Source organism: Diabrotica virgifera, chromosome 5, assembly GCF_917563875.1.
Source record: "Diabrotica virgifera virgifera chromosome 5, PGI_DIABVI_V3a".
Lineage (NCBI taxonomy): Eukaryota > Metazoa > Arthropoda > Insecta > Coleoptera > Chrysomelidae > Diabrotica > Diabrotica virgifera.
In genome coordinates, this window is record NC_065447.1 from 101,355,130 (window position 1) to 101,373,158 (window position 18,029).

Genomic DNA, 18,029 nt, shown 5'->3' on the forward strand with positions numbered 1-18,029 from the left:
GCGTGTTTTATATGTTCGTTCATGGGTATTCTTTCATATTTCCGACTGTAGTATTTTTGAAAATTTAAACGCAGAAGAAAATATTACAGTATTATCGAGGGTCTGAAGTCCCTGAAAACTATAATGATTATTTTAATAAGTCACAGGGGTGAAAAAGAGAAAATTTAGTATGATTTTTAATTTCAAATATACCATTCAAAAGAAACTTTTGTTTATTCTAAGGGACTTTCAGCCCTCGGTAATAATGTAGTCTTTTATTCTGCGTTTAAATTTTTCAAAAATACTTATTATTTTTCTCAGGATTCCAAAAAAAAATGAATGCATTTAAAAAGAATTCGATCGAAGTTTTGCACCTGCGCTCTCAAGAAGGATTAAAGTGATATACATTTTTGGAATCACTATTACAAACGCTTTTAAATGAGCTGTCACATGATGTACTTTCCCATTTAAAAAAATCAAAATTATGCCTGTCAACTAAAGAGGGATCGTGTAAAGTTCGAAACATTGATGTTATAATATACTTTGATTATTTTAAAAATCGACCTGTCCGAGCGTTTTGATTATGTTCTAAAAATAAATAAGTTAATAAGGGGGGGTGTAACACTTATTCCAGCGCACTATATATTTATATACGTGAATTACACTATATATATTCACGCGTATACATGAAATCATAATATGATTTCTCATATTATGAGAAATCACACAGTGTAAAGTCCATTAGGTTTAGGACAAAAAAGGGGGATTTAAAAAATTATTATTAATCAATATCATACATTGGGCTAATGCATTCAGTAATTATTAATATAAAATACGTTCATAGTAGGAATGAACGGAACTGCTTGTAAGAATGAATAGAATAGTTGCTTGTAAGAATAACAGTATTTATTGTGGGAATGAACGGAATTAATTGTAAAAATAAACGGAAATAATTATATAAATAGACGAAATACGTTAGGAGAAATAACACTGTTATTGACACAACGAATAGTCTTCGTCGGTCAATTAACGACGTTGTTGTTTCAATGAATAGTGTTCGTTGACTCAATGAACAGAGTTCATAATATCAATAAAGTGACATTATGGTATGCATAATGAATGTTCATCCATTCAATAAACGTAATACATTGGCTCAACTAACGAAAATAATGAATTGATGAACATCGCTTCGTTGTTCCAATAAAACCAAGAATTTGAAAAATTTTAAGTATTGCGTTTGTTGTCTGAATTAACATTTTTATTGATATTACGTACCTTTTCCGTCGAGTGTAGTGGGGATTGTTCAGTTTTTAATTCAATTTTCCATTTGCTTTTTTTGTGAAATTTTGTGACCCGCCCATTTTCTTACGCCCCGCCCAAATAGTGAGATTTTTAGAATATACACTGTTCTTCATGTACTTATCTTACCTTATCTTAATCTGACGTTTTCGAGTTTTTCTAAGGATAGATTTTTTACAGATTGCCCCCTATGCACGCCCCTGTATTAAGTGTCCAAATATGGTAGGGGTACATTTACAGGGTACCAGATTTCTCATGTGATTTTGTGGGCTCATTTCTCATCATGTGGGCTCTCTTACTAATATTAATTGTGGGATAGTACGAGATAAAGCTAGTTCTTATCCGTAGCTAGTTGACTTCAGTCATAATTTTACGTAAAACGTCGAAAAATATATTATTTTCATGTCCCATATTCGTTTCAGCTGACACACATAAACGTCAAATCGAAATCGAAACGTCAAATAAACTTAATTTCAAACTAATATTGTGGCTTATTCCTAACTAAAATAGTAAAGCACTTAAAAGGAACATCAGGTCCCAACCGTTGTTTAAAACGAACATTTTAAAATTCGCAAATATATCGAAACCACTTGAACGAGTGCCAATAATTAAGTAAAAAATAAATAGTAAATAGCGTAAGCATCTGCACAAGCAAATGTTTTTTTTAACTTTATTTGTTTCTTAAAAGTATTTCCCGAACTTCTTTAATCTTATACTGTTTGAATTGACAACAACTAAAATAGTACAAGCACCTTGGAGTTATAATTACTGAAGAGAGCTCTTGAGAAACTGAAATTAGACGATCAAACAATATCACCTCGAGAAGTGTTTTTCCACGGTAAACAGAAACATAGAAAGTGTTTTTCCAAATTTTCCAAAAGGCATTTTCCTTTTATTCCGAGGCGATGAACTGACCAAGTATCCAAGTAAGTGGAGGCTAATAAACCAAAAAATAAGAAGAAGACATACATAACCTAATAAAACTAAGTTAGAAAGAACGCCATACATACAATTATGACTGAAGTCAACTAGCTCTTAAGCTGACACCTAAAGATGGAAACTATCGATACTGGTAGTGTAATGTAATGAAAATTTATAGATTTGTATTGATAAGTTCCCACCTCTACGAGTTTTATCTCTTTTTCAAAAAAATTTCGCCGTGAAACAAACACAAGAGGTTTATCATATTTCAGTTTGTTCAGAGAGCGCCATAAACAAAGAATCTTACTAGTTTCCTTCTCATTGGAAATCATCAGAGATGGTATATATGCGGATAGATATACAGTGCGTCTATAAAGTAACGGATAAATTCATTATTTCGTAAACCGGCGACTTTAAGGAAAAATCCAGAAACAGGTCGATTTTTATGTGATGACGTAATTTAAAAGAGAATAGGGGTCATGAGATAGCTCATTTGAAAGGGTATTTAATTCTCTATTCAATACTATAAACATTAACATAATTATGTATACAGGTAGGGCTTACAATACCGGGATCCCGAATACCGGGATCCCGGACGATTTTTGTCCGGTATTAAAAACCGGTATTGATGTAAAAATACCGGTATTTTGGTAGTACATTAGTTGATAAAAATTTAATTTATGCATAATATAAATCTAATTTAAAATAATATTAATTAATTACAAGAAATATTTTTGACCATAAACAAACAATTTCGTTATATTAAAATCATCAGGCATATTTATTACACATACCGAGCAGAGTATGGCACCATCGAGAAATTCGGAAAGTAGTGAAAAAATTTAAAAGTTCACCTTCTAAAAATGATAAATATTTACAAAAGTACGTGAGAGAACAATTAGGGAAAGAAACAGCGCTAAAATTAGATTGTCAACAAGATTTATTGGATTTCATAATACAGTGTGTTCCGACGAAAATATGATCGCCCCCCCCCCCAGCAACTCATAAACCCAGAGATTCTTCACAATTTAAAAGATATGTCAATTTGTATTGGAAGTGGTACGAATTTTCATGCAAAATTCATACCCTCAAATGTAACCCCCTACTGCCGTGCCAACACAGCTTTTTAACAGCAAATGTTCGTCTACACACCATTTGAAAGGTATTTTTTTTTTGCTCTACACGACCCTCTTATTTTTTTTAATTTGCGGAATAACTTTAAAAAGATAATTTTGGATTTAACTAGTTTATAATAAATTTGTTAAGTACAAAATTATCTTGAAACTTATTACGTAAATTAAAAAGATAGAGTGTCGTGTAGAGAAAAAAATTACCTTTCAAATGATGTGCCGCTCGACCATACTTGCTATTTAAAAAAAGTGAGGGTTGATGCGGGGCAGTAGGGGATTACACTTGAGGGCATGAATTTTGCACGAAGACTCGTCCCCCATCTAATATAAACTGACGTGTTTTCTTAAATTTTAAAGAAGCTCTTGTCTGGGGGGTCAAATTTTCGTTGGAACAGACTGTATTATTTGTAAATAAGTCAATATAACAACTGAGGTACGTAAAAATATAACTCATAAATTTTTTATTAAAAATACCGGTTTTAATACCGGTATCCCGATATTTCAAATTTCAAATATCAAATACCGGTATTCAGATTTTAGCTCGGTATTGTAAGCCCTATATACAGGGTGTTAAAATTTTTTTTTTTAATTGAGGCAAATAGAGGAATGTACCTTATATGTAATTTATTTAATTCAAAATACGTTTTACTATTATCAGAAAACAGAAAAAGTTTTTCGCTTAAATTCAATGTTAAAGCTGCCACCCACCTTCCTCTTGGCAGTTTGATCATTTCGTTTAAGCGAAAATCAATGTTTATTTTTCAAATAAAAATATTTTCTATTTTCTGACAAAAGTAAAATGTATTTAGAATTAAACACATTTATCTTTTTGTGTCAATTAGTTCAATTAAAACAATTTTTTTGGACACCCTGTATAAATAAGTATGTTAATGTATATAAATATTATTGAATAGAGAATTGAAAATGGATACAAATTTCTTAGCAAAGAAAATGACGTCGACTTTACAAAGTAACAAGACACTTACTCAACACACACACTACACATTACACCTGACTTAGTGATAAGTTATACAATTACGTGGCTAAAGGTTCTAGTTCTAGACCAAGGCCAGAATCAGAGAAAAAAAAAGAATTGAAAACTATTTCAAATGAGCTATCACATTACCCCTATTCTCATTTAAGGCCATGGGTACATAATTCGCAAATATGTTACGGCTATCCCTACCTTTTCTGTCTTTACATGACAAATTACGTGTAGTAAAATTCACACTGGTATGGATATTTAAATATTACTAGAATGTTATTCTACTTGACAATGTCATAACTAACTTAAACAGATGGCTTTTGAATGTTCTTGGATAACTGTTATTTTTTGTATAATTGCAAATTATTAATTCAGTTAATAATAAATGTGATGATTTTTTCACTAACTATGTATTCAGTGATTGTAATAATTTATATGTACCTACAACAAAATCTAATACTCGATCGAGAAAAGAGGAAAAGTTTTAAAGTGATCTTTTAATAATATATTGTTACTATGGAACGCTTACAATTTTGAACATCTTTAACAACAAAATACTTGGATCACAGAATATATCTTGATGTATTCTTTGCTTCTATCTTCCATAATTAATACACAATAAATAACTTTTTATAAAGTTCACCTCTTAAATCAATTATCTAACAATAGAGAGTTATTGCCACCGGCAAATAAAGGATCCTTTATTACAGGATACTTTAATAAAGGACAAATACAGGACGGGTCTAAAAGAGTGGTATTGCAAACGCAGTTAAAGAATCTTTTATTTTGACAAATGACATGAAATATTTTTGTAAATATAAAAATAACCTATAAAATTCCATTTGTCGATATAAATTAAAATAAGATAATTGAAGAGTAAAACGTTAAATTTAATTATTTTGTCATTTAAAGATGTTTAGAGAACAACATAATATATCCCATAATACTCACCGTTCCATAATATGGAAGTGCAATAAATTGGAAATACTATTTTAGGAGTTTTTAAATACTTTTGCATTATGGGTATATGTAATGGGGAATTTCTGGAGAATATATTATTAGGGAATAGTGGATATCCATTCCTCAACTACAACTACCGAATGACACCATTCCAGAATTTTCAGACAGAAGTTGTGTTTTTATAATCCATCACAAATCCCTTCAAGAACTGTTATTGAAAGAACATTTGGTATTGTGAAGAGATTTCCCATTTTATAACGGTTTAATTTTCCGCGTGTAAAATCTAACTCATTTCGTCAAATAGCTTGTTTATGCCGGTGCTGTACCTACATGTGTGTTCGAATGCCATATTCCCCATAACCATCTGTTTTCACACTCAACGTGGCTATCTAGGAATGGACAAAATCATTAACACTTAATCTCCTGAAACAGTCATAACTCATTTAGAATTAGAGTTCTGAGACACTGCTACGATGCTAATAAGGGCCTTTTTTGTGTGTTTTTGACGACCGTTAACAATCTCGCGTCATACAAGCCATCAGCCCTATTTAAGCAAAAAATCCGTGAATTCTTGTCATTGTGTGTATAGTTTTTGAGCTGTTAGTGGCTCATTAGTTTTTTGGTTTCGTCCGAAGTCAGGACGCTTCGACGCTTCAGTTAAAGTTCTTTGTGTTCGTGCTAAAATCTCACGTAATATTACACGTGGTAAGTTTTTTTAAATTTCCTAAGTCAATTCAATGATATTAAAGAAATCCTTTTTTTATCTTAAAGAGTCCGAGGGATATATTCCAATCTTGACCATTTTTCGACAACAGCAACCCCCAGCAGGCTGGATACCGGCTGTTCATTGTTCATCTTTAAAGTCGCCGCAAGACGACTAGCCATCCACCCTTCAAACATAAGGTCAGTCAGTAATTTATTTTGTGTCGCGTGCCATCTAAATAAACAGATGAGGCACTTTGAGTTGTTTGATCTGAAATCGTGCCAATGACCTATTGAGTGTTAGGAGATTCCTTTACGTGATTAAAGAACTTTCTTTATTTTTGCAAATATAGTTCCATTGTGAACTATTAACGGACAATTTTTTTATTTAAAACATTTTTTTGTGTATTTTTTGTAAATATATAAATAATAGGTTATTGTAGAGTAAAACGAAACATGAAAAGCTTTTTATTGGTTTCACAGTGGACAATGGTCTAATTAACTTCATTCATAAAATTTAGCTTATTTAGACATTATCTTTCATTTTTTTAAAGTTTCTTAAATATTGCGTTTGATCAGTTAGTACAATTAGAGACCACGGTCCCATTAATAGGATAGTATACATAATGCATGATATTCTGTAAACACCGTCAAGAGTAGGGACATGTAATATATTATAATATATATTAAAACTATTTAGTATCGTAAATAAAGTTTTTTTTTGAGATTTACTATTTTTTATGAAGTCCAGTATAAGTTCCTTATTTTTATGTGTATATTTTTTGTGTATTTTTTTTACAGGTATGTTATTTTTATATTTATGTATTTCCTTTATAAATTTAGTGGTAAAAATTTAAACGGCGCCCAACTTCTAGTCTTATGTATTCCGTATCGTTTGTCTTGTCTTAGCCTCATCTCAATCTCCCAGCTACCCTATTTTAAGATCTGAATTCGAACCCCCCCATTTTTACGCTCCCGACTCTGAGCAACGAGGTCCTTGGATAATCCTGGTGTTCGGTCCAGCACGTCATCACATGAAGTGATTTCTTTGTCCGTTACACTTATGGCGCACCAACGCTCTGGGCTTTTCCTTAACCATCTTTTCTAATTTCCTTTTGTCAGAGAGTTGAGGCTTGTTTCATAATACCTAATTTTCTCCCGCATTTACTCGATCAAGGTATCGTCAAATCCAGTCACGCAAAATGGATAAATCCATTGTAGCGTACCTAAAGAAGGAAGAAGTAGAGTACGAACTTAAAATTCGTGGTACAAAATCACGAAGACAATGCAGTGACAAAAAGAGCATGTTAAAAAAGCTCATACAAAAAGGATCACCAATTGATTTGGAAAATAATCCGCTAAATTTTGCAGAAGAAAAAACAGAAATAGAGAGAACTATAGCTGATATTACCCAGATAGTCGAGCAATTTGAAGGAAATGTAAATGACTCGACATACAGAAGAGCTAAAGCCCTTAGTACACATGTGTCACTAAGAATTGGCCGAATGCCAATAGACATCACAATAGAAGATCAAGTAGAATTTAAGGACGAAATATCAGCCACCTGTCTTCTACTGGAAAGCCAGTTAGACGAAAAAATTATTCCCAACGATAATAACGAAGTCAGGAGTGTAGACACTACTTCTGCCTCTGTTTCTAGTTTTGCCCCTCCTATAGTTCAGGTAACAACTCCAATCAACCTCTCCGATTGGAATATTAAATTCTCCGGTGATCCTAAATCCGTGTTTACATTCCTTGAAAAGGTTCAGGATATTGCGGAGTCTCGCAAAGTCGACGATGACGTTCTGTTTAGGTCTGCTATAGAATTATTTTCTGGTAGTGCAGTTACTTGGTTTCGCAGTGTCCGAGATTCTCTTTCCAGTTGGTCTCAATTAATAAATTTAATTAAAGCTACCTTCCTGCCACATGATTACGAAGAAGAGCTTTGGCAGCAAATTAAGAATAGAAAGCAAAAGAGAAGTGAGTCGTTCATTTTCTATCAGGCTCAGATCTTAACGCTTGCCAAACGTCTTCCTTTCCGCCCATTAGAGCAGACACTTGTAAAATACATGCGTCAAAACATACTGCCCGAGTATGTCCCGATGATAGCGCTGCAGGATACTAACACTCTAGGAGAGTTAGCGCTTATCATAAAAAAGCTCGAGAATAATGTCCCATCAATATCTACAAGGAAAGATAATCCACATATTTCCGTTGTCAGCGAGAAAAATGTGACTCCTAAAAGAAAATCTCCCCAAAATAAGCCCAATATTCCACCTCCCCAGGTAAACCAATCTAGAGTGCTTACCTGTTGGAATTGCCACGAGGAAGGCCATCGGCATAGCTTGTGCAATAAAGACCGCCGTGTATTTTGTTTCCGTTGTGGCTTAGAAAATGTGATTGCTCCCAAGTGTCCGATTTGCAAAAAAAAACTAATTGCAGGAACATTTCGTGTTGGTAAATCCGTTCCACTTTCTTATATAAAATCCAACACCTGTCATAACAGAAATTCCGTAGTGTATAGTAAACAATCCCAAGATTGGAATAGATACTTAGAAATAGTTAAGAGTTTTTATAGTAGTACCCCTAATCCGAGACACGTGTCGTCATTAGCCATTTCGAAACCCTTAGGCAAAATAGATAATAGGCCATATCTCACTGTAAATATCTTTTCACGCGACTTTGTTCTGTTATTAGACACCGGCTGCTCCACAACGGTGGCGGGTAAAGAAGGGCTTGAATTCTTACAATTAAATGATGTTAAAATTAGCAAATTATCAGATAAAAGCGTGATTCTGGCAGATGGCTCTACTAAGTCAGTAATCGGCGTAGTGGACCTGCCCATTGTTGCAAATAATGTGTGTAAAGTAATTAAATGTCTTATAGTGCCTTCGTTGTCATACTCGTTTATCTTAGGTAGCAACTTTGCTAATAAATTTTCGTTGGTAATCGATTTTAAAAACAATCAATGGGACACTAATGAGTCAAACAAAGGTTTAGATTTATCTGGTTCAGATCCATTTAAGTATCTCTGTTCAATTGAGTCCTTAAACCCCCCTTCTCGTTCTATTGCCGAAAAAATCATTAAAGAATTCGATGTAGTTAGTAGCGCTGAAAACATAGGTAGGACTAATAAGATTCAGTTAACCATTGATACAGGAGATTCAAAACCATTTAAGAGACGTCCCTACCCTTTGTCCCCCTATATGTCAGATATTCTTAACAAGGAGTTAGATGAAATGTTAAAGCTAGGAGTCGTCGAACCTTCTAATTCGCCGTGGTGTTCGCAAGTCCTGTTAGTGAAGAAGAAAAATGGCGAATTCCGATTTTGTTTTGATGGTCGTCCACTTAATGAGATCACCCGTCACGATTCCTACCCCTTGCCCAACATTGACCGAATTCTTTCTCTTCTCCGTGGAGCAAAGTATATTTCTTCTATAGATCTAAAGAAGGCTTTTTGGCAAATCCCGTTGGACGCTTCGTCTAGAGAAAAAACGGCTTTTGGCGTTATAGGTCGTGGATCGTTTCAATTCACGGTTATGCCTTTTGGTCTCTGCAATTCTGCACAGACTCAACAACGTCTAGTGGATGCGATTTTTGGCCCAGAATTTGAACCATACATATTTTGCTATCTGGATGATATTATTGTATGTTCGCCTACCTTCGAGGAACATATTTCCCTATTAAGTAGAGTCAAGGAAAAATTAAAAGAGGCAAATTTAACAATCAATGTTAGTAAGTGTCAGTTCTTCAAAACCTCGCTCAAGTTTCTAGGTTATATCGTTGGAGACAACTCTCTACGCTCAGACCCCGATAAAATATCGGCCATGATAAACTATCCCAGACCTACCACCACCACTGAGATTAAACGGTTTGTCGGACTCTGTTCATGGTATCGTCGCTTTGTCAAAAACTTCTCGTCTCTTATATCTCCAATCAATGACCTCCTCAAAGGAAAAGGCAAAAAGCAAGCCATTAATTGGAACCAGAAAGCTGAAGATTCCTTTATTGCGATTAAGGAAGCGCTAGTTTCAGCGCCTATTCTTATCCAACCCGACTTTAAAAAGCCCTTTTCAATACAATGCGATGCTAGTAACACTGGCCTGGGTGCTGTTCTTACTCAGGAGTTTGAATCAGGGGAGCAAGTCATCTCGTATGCCAGTCGCTCACTTACCAGAAGTGAACGCAATTATTCCGTTACGGAACGTGAGTGCTTAGCCGTTATTTTCGCAGTAGAAAAGTTTCGCCCCTATGTAGAAGGTACTAAGTTTACCGTAATAACAGATCATTATTCCCTTCTTTGGCTTACTACGCTAAAAAACCCCTCGGGCCGTCTATGTCGTTGGGCTATGCGCCTTAAACAGCACAATTTTACCTTAGTTCACAGAAAAGGGTCTTCTCATAAGGTTCCCGACGCTTTAAGTAGAATTCACAACGAGAAGTCAAATTCTGAAGTCTCTGAATCCCCGAATATAGCTTATATCGATGTCGATATCGATAGAATAGATCCGTGGTACGACAATTTACGTACAAAGATCTTAGAAAATCCCGACAAATTTCCTCAATGGAAGGTAGAAAACGATACTGTTTTCAAATTTGTCCCGTCTTGTCTGCCATTCCAATCTAATGAAATAGAATGGAAAACTTTAGTCCCGTCACCGCAAAAATTAGATGTTCTACGTTCATGTCACGAACCGCCGGTTTGCGGACATTTAGGCTTTTTTAAGACTTTGTCGAGAATTAAAGAAAAATTCTATTGGCCTAAAATGAGACGTGATGTTCTCAAGTTCGTTCGCTCTTGCGAGGTTTGCGGGGCGCAGAAATCCCCAAATACTCCCCAAATGGGCCAAATGGGCAAACAAAAACAGGCCGATTTCCCATGGCAAATAATAGCTGTTGACCTAATAGGACCCCTTACACGCAGTAAACATGGGTATTGTTGGTTGCTAGTTGTCTCTGATTGGTTTTCGAAGTACACTTTGTTACAACCCCTTCGTAAAGCCACAGCCATCAATATAGCTAACTTTCTCGAGAATCAAGTTTTCCTGATGTTTGGTGTTCCACAGCATATCATTTGCGACAATGCCTCCAATCTAAATAGTTCTGTGCTTAAAAAGCTCTGTTCCAACTACGATGTCCAAAAAATTTGGTTTAACGCGGTCTATTCCCCACAATGTAATTTCGTCGAACGCAGCAATCGTACTATCGGCACTGCTATTCGTAGCTATATTAAGGACCATTCCGACTGGGACAGAGAAATTTATAAGATCAGGCAGGCAATCAATACCGCGAAACATGAAGTAACTCACCATTCCCCAGCATTCCTGAACTTCGCCCGTTTTGTCCCTCTTTCTGGTAACTATTATAATCAATCTCCAGGCGATGTAAAGGACATAGAATTCTCTTCTGCCGATAGAGAGAAGTATGTCTCTGAAGTTAGAGGTTTAGATAAAGTGTTTAAGGAAGTTAAGCTAAACCTAGATAAGGCATATAAACGAAATGCTAAACATTATAACTTACGCAAAAGAGATATGCAGTTCAACGTTGGTGATAAAATTTGGAGACGCAATATGGTTCTGTCGAGCGCTCCAAAACGCTTTATGTCTAAGTTAGCCCCTAAATATGTTCAAGGCACAGTAATCAAAAAGCTGTCCCCCTTAGTGTATACGATTAAGAACCTGGATGGTTCTAGTGCAGGAAATTGGCACATTAAGGATCTTAAGCCGTTTTACTCTGAAGAAGAGGATGACGAGCTTTCTATCACAGAGTTGGAATAACCTTGAAACATTTATTCTATTTTTTTGCATAACATCCATCTCTACGGAACTTTTGTTCACACTAGAAAATAGATCCCCATCGAGAAACAATCTATTCTATGTCCATAACTTGGAATATGGCCATGAATTAGGATAGTGGTTTAATATTCTTGTGTTGGTTTAATACGGAGTGAAGTTTCCTGCTAGATACTAGGCACGGAGAAAAGTTAGGAATGACTTGTGAGGATTTCCGCTAGTTACTCGCTGAGATGGCATTTGCAGGATAACTCCACTCTTGTGGTCATCACAAAGTATTAATCCGCTTGTCGTTAAAAATTTCACCGTACTACGATGTAACTTTCTTGCGACTAGTTGTCATATCTACCTAGGACCTAAACCCCTACCAATCGCGACATTTCCCGACTTCGACCCTTTACCGACTTCGACTCTCACTGAAAATACACCTGCACGGCAGGCGTCTGATTACGCGTAAGCTATCAATGTCCTAACGATATGTAGATTTTGACAACTATCCAAATATTCTTTTGGTCACTTATTTCAATTTTTTTGACAACGATGCATTTGTTGAGAACTCCCTTGGCCTCCTTACTCACTTCTCAGTCTCTTTTGGTTCGCTGCAGTTAACGAGATGGTAATGGTGCTTTGGAGGTTTCGAAAGTTACTCGTGTTTTTTTCGTTTTTGTTTAGGCTATTCCAGTACAAGTAATTTCGTCGGAAGTAGTAACCTTTTTTAGTTTTTGTACACATAATATCTTTAGCGAATATTTGATTGTGAAATGCTTTGCCATGACTTGACAAAGTAGAATCGAGTAAACATCCCACTAGCTATGACTAGTGCATGTTTCGTCCTCCAAGTCCGGTATGAAAGACTTCGCGGCAACTTTACATGTAGTAAACTAATTAGAACTCGACCCTCGGTGTTATTAGTGGACGCACTATAACTTGTTTTTGCAATGAGTTTATTTTTGCGAATATTGCTCGAGTTGAATGGTTAGTTTTTGTGTTTAGATTATTTTAGAGATAACCATTTTTGGTTTGGCTTGCGCCACTCTTGTGAAAATCTGCTACTAGTCGTTATTCTTACGAGCTAACGTGGCTTTTGAGTTTTTGCTTTTTGCTATCATAGTTATTAAGAGTTAGAATAGTTTTTGTACATATAGTTTTTAATATTTCTGTTTGATTTGCATTTGAATTATATCAAAAGAAAGTTTATTTGTCTGGTATTTCTCGTACTAATGTCCTTTTCTTCACTTTTTGCTTTTTCTTCGACCTTGTCACTGGCGCTGAAGTATTTCGAGAACCAGATTAATTACAGTGGGTCCAACGGGGCTAGGCTGCTGCTTGGTCATCAGGCCTTTTGATTATGGTGTTTGCTGCAGACTCCGATTGCAAACACTGGTGCTGCACCAGGTTTGAATCGTGCGGACGGGCAGTATAACGGTTTAATTTTCCGCGTGTAAAATCTAACTCATTTCGTCAAATAGCTTGTTTATGCCGGTGCTGTACCTACATGTGTGTTCGAATGCCATATTCCCCATAACCATCTGTTTTCACACTCAACGTGGCTATCTAGGAATGGACAAAATCATTAACACTTAATCTCCTGAAACAGTCATAACTCATTTAGAATTAGAGTTCTGAGACACTGCTACGATGCTAATAAGGGCCTTTTTTGTGTGTTTTTGACGACCGTTAACAATCTCGCGTCATACAAGCCATCAGCCCTATTTAAGCAAAAAATCTGTGAATTCTTGTCATTGTGTGTATAGTTTTTGAGCTGTTAGTGGCTCATTAGTTTTTTGGTTTCGTCCGAAGTCAGGACGCTTCGACGCTTCAGTTAAAGTTCTTTGTGTTCGTGCTAAAATCTCACGTAATATTACACGTGGTAAGTTTTTTTAAATTTCCTAAGTCAATTCAATGATATTAAAGAAATCCTTTTTTTATCTTAAAGAGTCCGAGGGATATATTCCAATCTTGACCATTTTTCGACAACAGCAACCCCCAGCAGGCTGGATACCGGCTGTTCATTGTTCATCTTTAAAGTCGCCGCAAGACGACTAGCCATCCACCCTTCAAACATAAGGTCAGTCAGTAATTTATTTTGTGTCGCGTGCCATCTAAATCAACTAAAACTCAAAGACTTCAACTAAAAAAGACGCAAAAAAGCCGCAACAACAATAAACTTAACATACAGAAACTTAAGTCAGAAGAAACAAAAGAAAATTTGAAACATGAAATCAACACAAATCTAGATAGAAACCCAAGAAATAATTGCAACGTAGAACAACAGTGGCAATTCTTCAAAACCTCTATATTAGATCCAAGTAAGAAAGTACTTACAACAACCAAATGTAAGAAAGAAGAATGGATGACGGAGGAAATTCTAGAGTTGATGAATGAAAGAAGAAAAAACAAAACAATTAATAAGACTCGCTATAAACAGCTTCAAAACCAAATAAGAAGAAAAATTAGGGAGGCTAAAGAAACCTACTTCTCTGAAAAATGTAAAGAAATAGAAGAACTTCAAAACATATATGACAACTTCAACCTACATAAGAAAGTCAAAGAACTAGCCGGAATAGGAAATAGAAGAACCTCAAATATATTGCTCGACAAAAACGGAAATACTATAATAGAGACAGAACGAAAACTACGACGATGGAAAGAGTACATCGAGGAACTATTTCATGACCAGAGAGAAGCTAGTACATCCGTAGATAGCCAAACCGGAGATGTAGGCCCAGAGATATCCAAATCAGAGGTTAGTCAGGCAATAAACTCTATGAAAACCAATAAATCTGCTGGTCCAGATGAATTACCTAGCGAGCTGATAAAGTTGGTCAACGAGAAAAACCTGGACATAATAGTAGAACTGTTCAACGCTATCTATACTACGGGAATCATCCCTAGAGAAATGTTGACATCAGCATTTGTGTGTTTGCCAAAAAAAGTGAATGCCAAAGAATGCAGTGACTACCGAACCATAAGCTTAATGTCACATACCTTGAAAATTCTGCTGAAAATTATCCACGCCAGAGTACACTCTAAACTGGAGCTGGATATTAGTGACACTCAATATGGGTTCCGCAATGGAATGGGCACCAGAGAGGCATTATTCTCCTTCAACGTGCTGACACAGAGATGTTTGGATGTTAACCGTTCTCTTTACGTCTGTTTTATAGACTACAATAAAGCGTTTGATAAAATAAAACATGACCGACTCATGGAAATTCTAAAAACTAAAAACCTAGATGAAAGAGATTTAAGACTAATAACACATCTCTATTACAATCAGCGAGCAATAGTAAGAATTGAAACAGAAACATCTGAAGAAATGGAAATAAAAAGAGGAGTCAGGCAAGGCTGCATACTATCACCTCTATTATTTAACGCTTATTCTGAAGAGGTAATGCGAGAAACTCTGGAAGATGAAACAGTCGGCATAAGAGTAAATGGAGTCTTAGTTAACAACATCAGATATGCAGATGATACAGTAATAATAGCCGATAATTTACAAGACCTGCAAATACTCATGAGTAAAATAGTAAGGTGTAGTAGGGAGTACGGACTCTCTCTCAATATCAAAAAGACAAAGTTTATGAAAATTAGTAAAAACAACCATAATACTAACGAAATCTTGATAGTAGAGGGCCAGCAGATCGAAAGAGTAAAAAAGTACACTTACCTAGGGACACTTATAACCGAAAATAATGACTACACTGCAGAAATCAAAGTCAGAATCGAGAAAGCACGTTCTAATTTTATGAAAATGAAAAAGGTCCTATGTAGTAAAGATTTAACATTAGCTCTTAAAGTACGCCTAACAAAATGCTACGTATATAGTGTACTATACTATGGACTGGAATCATGGACGTTAAATGTAGAGACAATGAGACGACTTAACGCCTTTGAAATGTGGACGTATAGAAGAATTATGAGGGTTTCCTGGGTAGATAGAGTTACGAACAATGAAGTACTGAGAAGAATAGGTAAAGAGAAGGAAGTTGAACTGACAATTAAAGAAAGAAAACTACAGTACCTCGGACATGTGATGCGGGGCGAGAAGTATGGCATCCTGCGACTCATAATGCAGGGAAAGATAGATGGCAGAAGAAGCATCGGCAGAAGACGAATTTCATGGCTGAAGAACCTGAGAGAATGGTTTGGATGCAGCTCAAAACAACTATTTAGAGCTACTGCCTCAAAAATTAAAATAGCTATGATGATTGCCAACCTCCGTAGCGGAGATGGCACCTGAAGAAGAAGAAGCCATCTAAATAAACAGATGAGGCACTTTGAGTTGTTTGATCTGAAATCGTGCCAATGACCTATTGAGTGTTAGGAGATTCCTTTACGTGATTAAAGAACTTTCTTTATTTTTGCAAATATAGTTCCATTGTGAACTATTAACGGACAATTTTTTTATTTAAAACATTTTTTTGTGTATTTTTTGTAAATATATAAATAATAGGTTATTGTAGAGTAAAACGAAACATGAAAAGCTTTTTATTGGTTTCACAGTGGACAATGGTCTAATTAACTTCATTCATAAAATTTAGCTTATTTAGACATTATCTTTCATTTTTTTAAAGTTTCTTAAATATTGCGTTTGATCAGTTAGTACAATTAGAGACCACGGTCCCATTAATAGGATAGTATACATAATGCATGATATTCTGTAAACACCGTCAAGAGTAGGGACATGTAATATATTATAATATATATTAAAACTATTTAGTATCGTAAATAAAGTTTTTTTTTGAGATTTACTATTTTTTATGAAGTCCAGTATAAGTTCCTTATTTTTATGTGTATATTTTTTGTGTATTTTTTTTACAGGTATGTTATTTTTATATTTATGTATTTCCTTTATAAATTTAGTGGTAAAAATTTAAACGGCGCCCAACTTCTAGTCTTATGTATTCCGTATCGTTTGTCTTGTCTTAGCCTCATCTCAATCTCCCAGCTACCCTATTTTAAGATCTGAATTCGAACCCCCCCATTTTTACGCTCCCGACTCTGAGCAACGAGGTCCTTGGATAATCCTGGTGTTCGGTCCAGCACGTCATCACATGAAGTGATTTCTTTGTCCGTTACAATTTTACCATATGTAATGAGATGCAAGTTACCTTTTATTCAAAGAATAATATCAGCTTGTTCAGTTTTACATATTGCAGTAGTACATAATAGAGAAAACGTTGAAATACTGGCAAATGAGGTGCTGTTGATATTGATATAGAAGCTGTGGCAGTACATTTTCAACCAGGAGCTAATCTAATGCGACTAAATTGTGTGTGTGTTTGTTTAAAATTATTGTTCGACATTTAAAGCTAGCGCTTAAACTAATTTTATTTTTATTGGACTGCAGTTTGTTAATAAATTTATAAATAAATATAAATATTATATTGGTGACTGATTTTAAGTATTTTATGATCATTAGCAGGTTTTAAATAATAAATTTATAAATATATACCTACATGCTATTGGCGTTTGACCTTTTATCCATTATGGCCCTCTCTTTCTTTCTTTTCACCTCTGGATAACTAGTTATCAGGAAGTTTATCTGACAGATTAGATACTAATAGATATCTGACAGAGAAAAACTTCCCGGTAACTAGTTATCCGGAGCTGAAAAGACAGATACTAAGGATACTGTTATATAAACTTCCCAATAATTAGTTATCTGAAAATGAAAAGACCTCTAATCTGTCGGATAAACTTCCCGATATACAAAAAGATAATAGAAGAATTAAGCTTTATGCTGGTTTTTATTAATTTTTTTGGCAATGTTTAAATAAACAAATACTGATGGCATGAAATGGATCACGAACAAGGAGGAATGAAGAAGGAATTGGAGATTGTGTTTACCATTAAACGCATAAAACTGCAGTATCTGGGACACATATGATAAATCAGCACCGTTACTCCCTGCTGCAGTACATATTGCAAGGTACAGTCAAAGGTAAACGAAGACCTGGTAGAGGGAGAATATCAATGGAACTGTTTCGAATCGCAGCTAGCAAGGTTACGATTGCTATATGATTTCCAACATTCGAAACGGATAAGAACCAAAAGAAGAAGATGGCTTGAAAATGAAAGTGTATTAATACTTTTGATTAAAAACTTTATAGATTCTAATCTATAAAAGATTAAATTTTCAAAAATAAATACTTGAACCTTTGTTTTATTTTGTTAACCTGTTGTTATATATCTGTTGAATAGAACTCTATTTTGAATCTAGAATTTTAACAAATCCTAACTTTCATTAAAATGTAT

The 18,029-nt window shown here is 35.0% G+C and overlaps 1 protein-coding gene across 1 annotated transcript in view; it reads left to right on the forward strand.

Moving 5' to 3' along the window:
* The first annotated feature begins 5,240 nt into the window (after positions 1-5,240).
* LOC114332905 (uncharacterized) overlaps positions 5,241-18,029 on the forward strand; it is a 107,062-nt gene continuing 94,273 nt past the window's right edge. The window contains exons 1-2 of the mRNA XM_050651989.1: positions 5,241-5,979; positions 6,046-8,433. Coding sequence (XP_050507946.1) covers positions 7,179-8,433 — 1,255 coding nt within the window. The 5' untranslated portion in view covers positions 5,241-5,979; positions 6,046-7,178. The remainder of the gene's footprint in view (positions 5,980-6,045; positions 8,434-18,029) is intronic.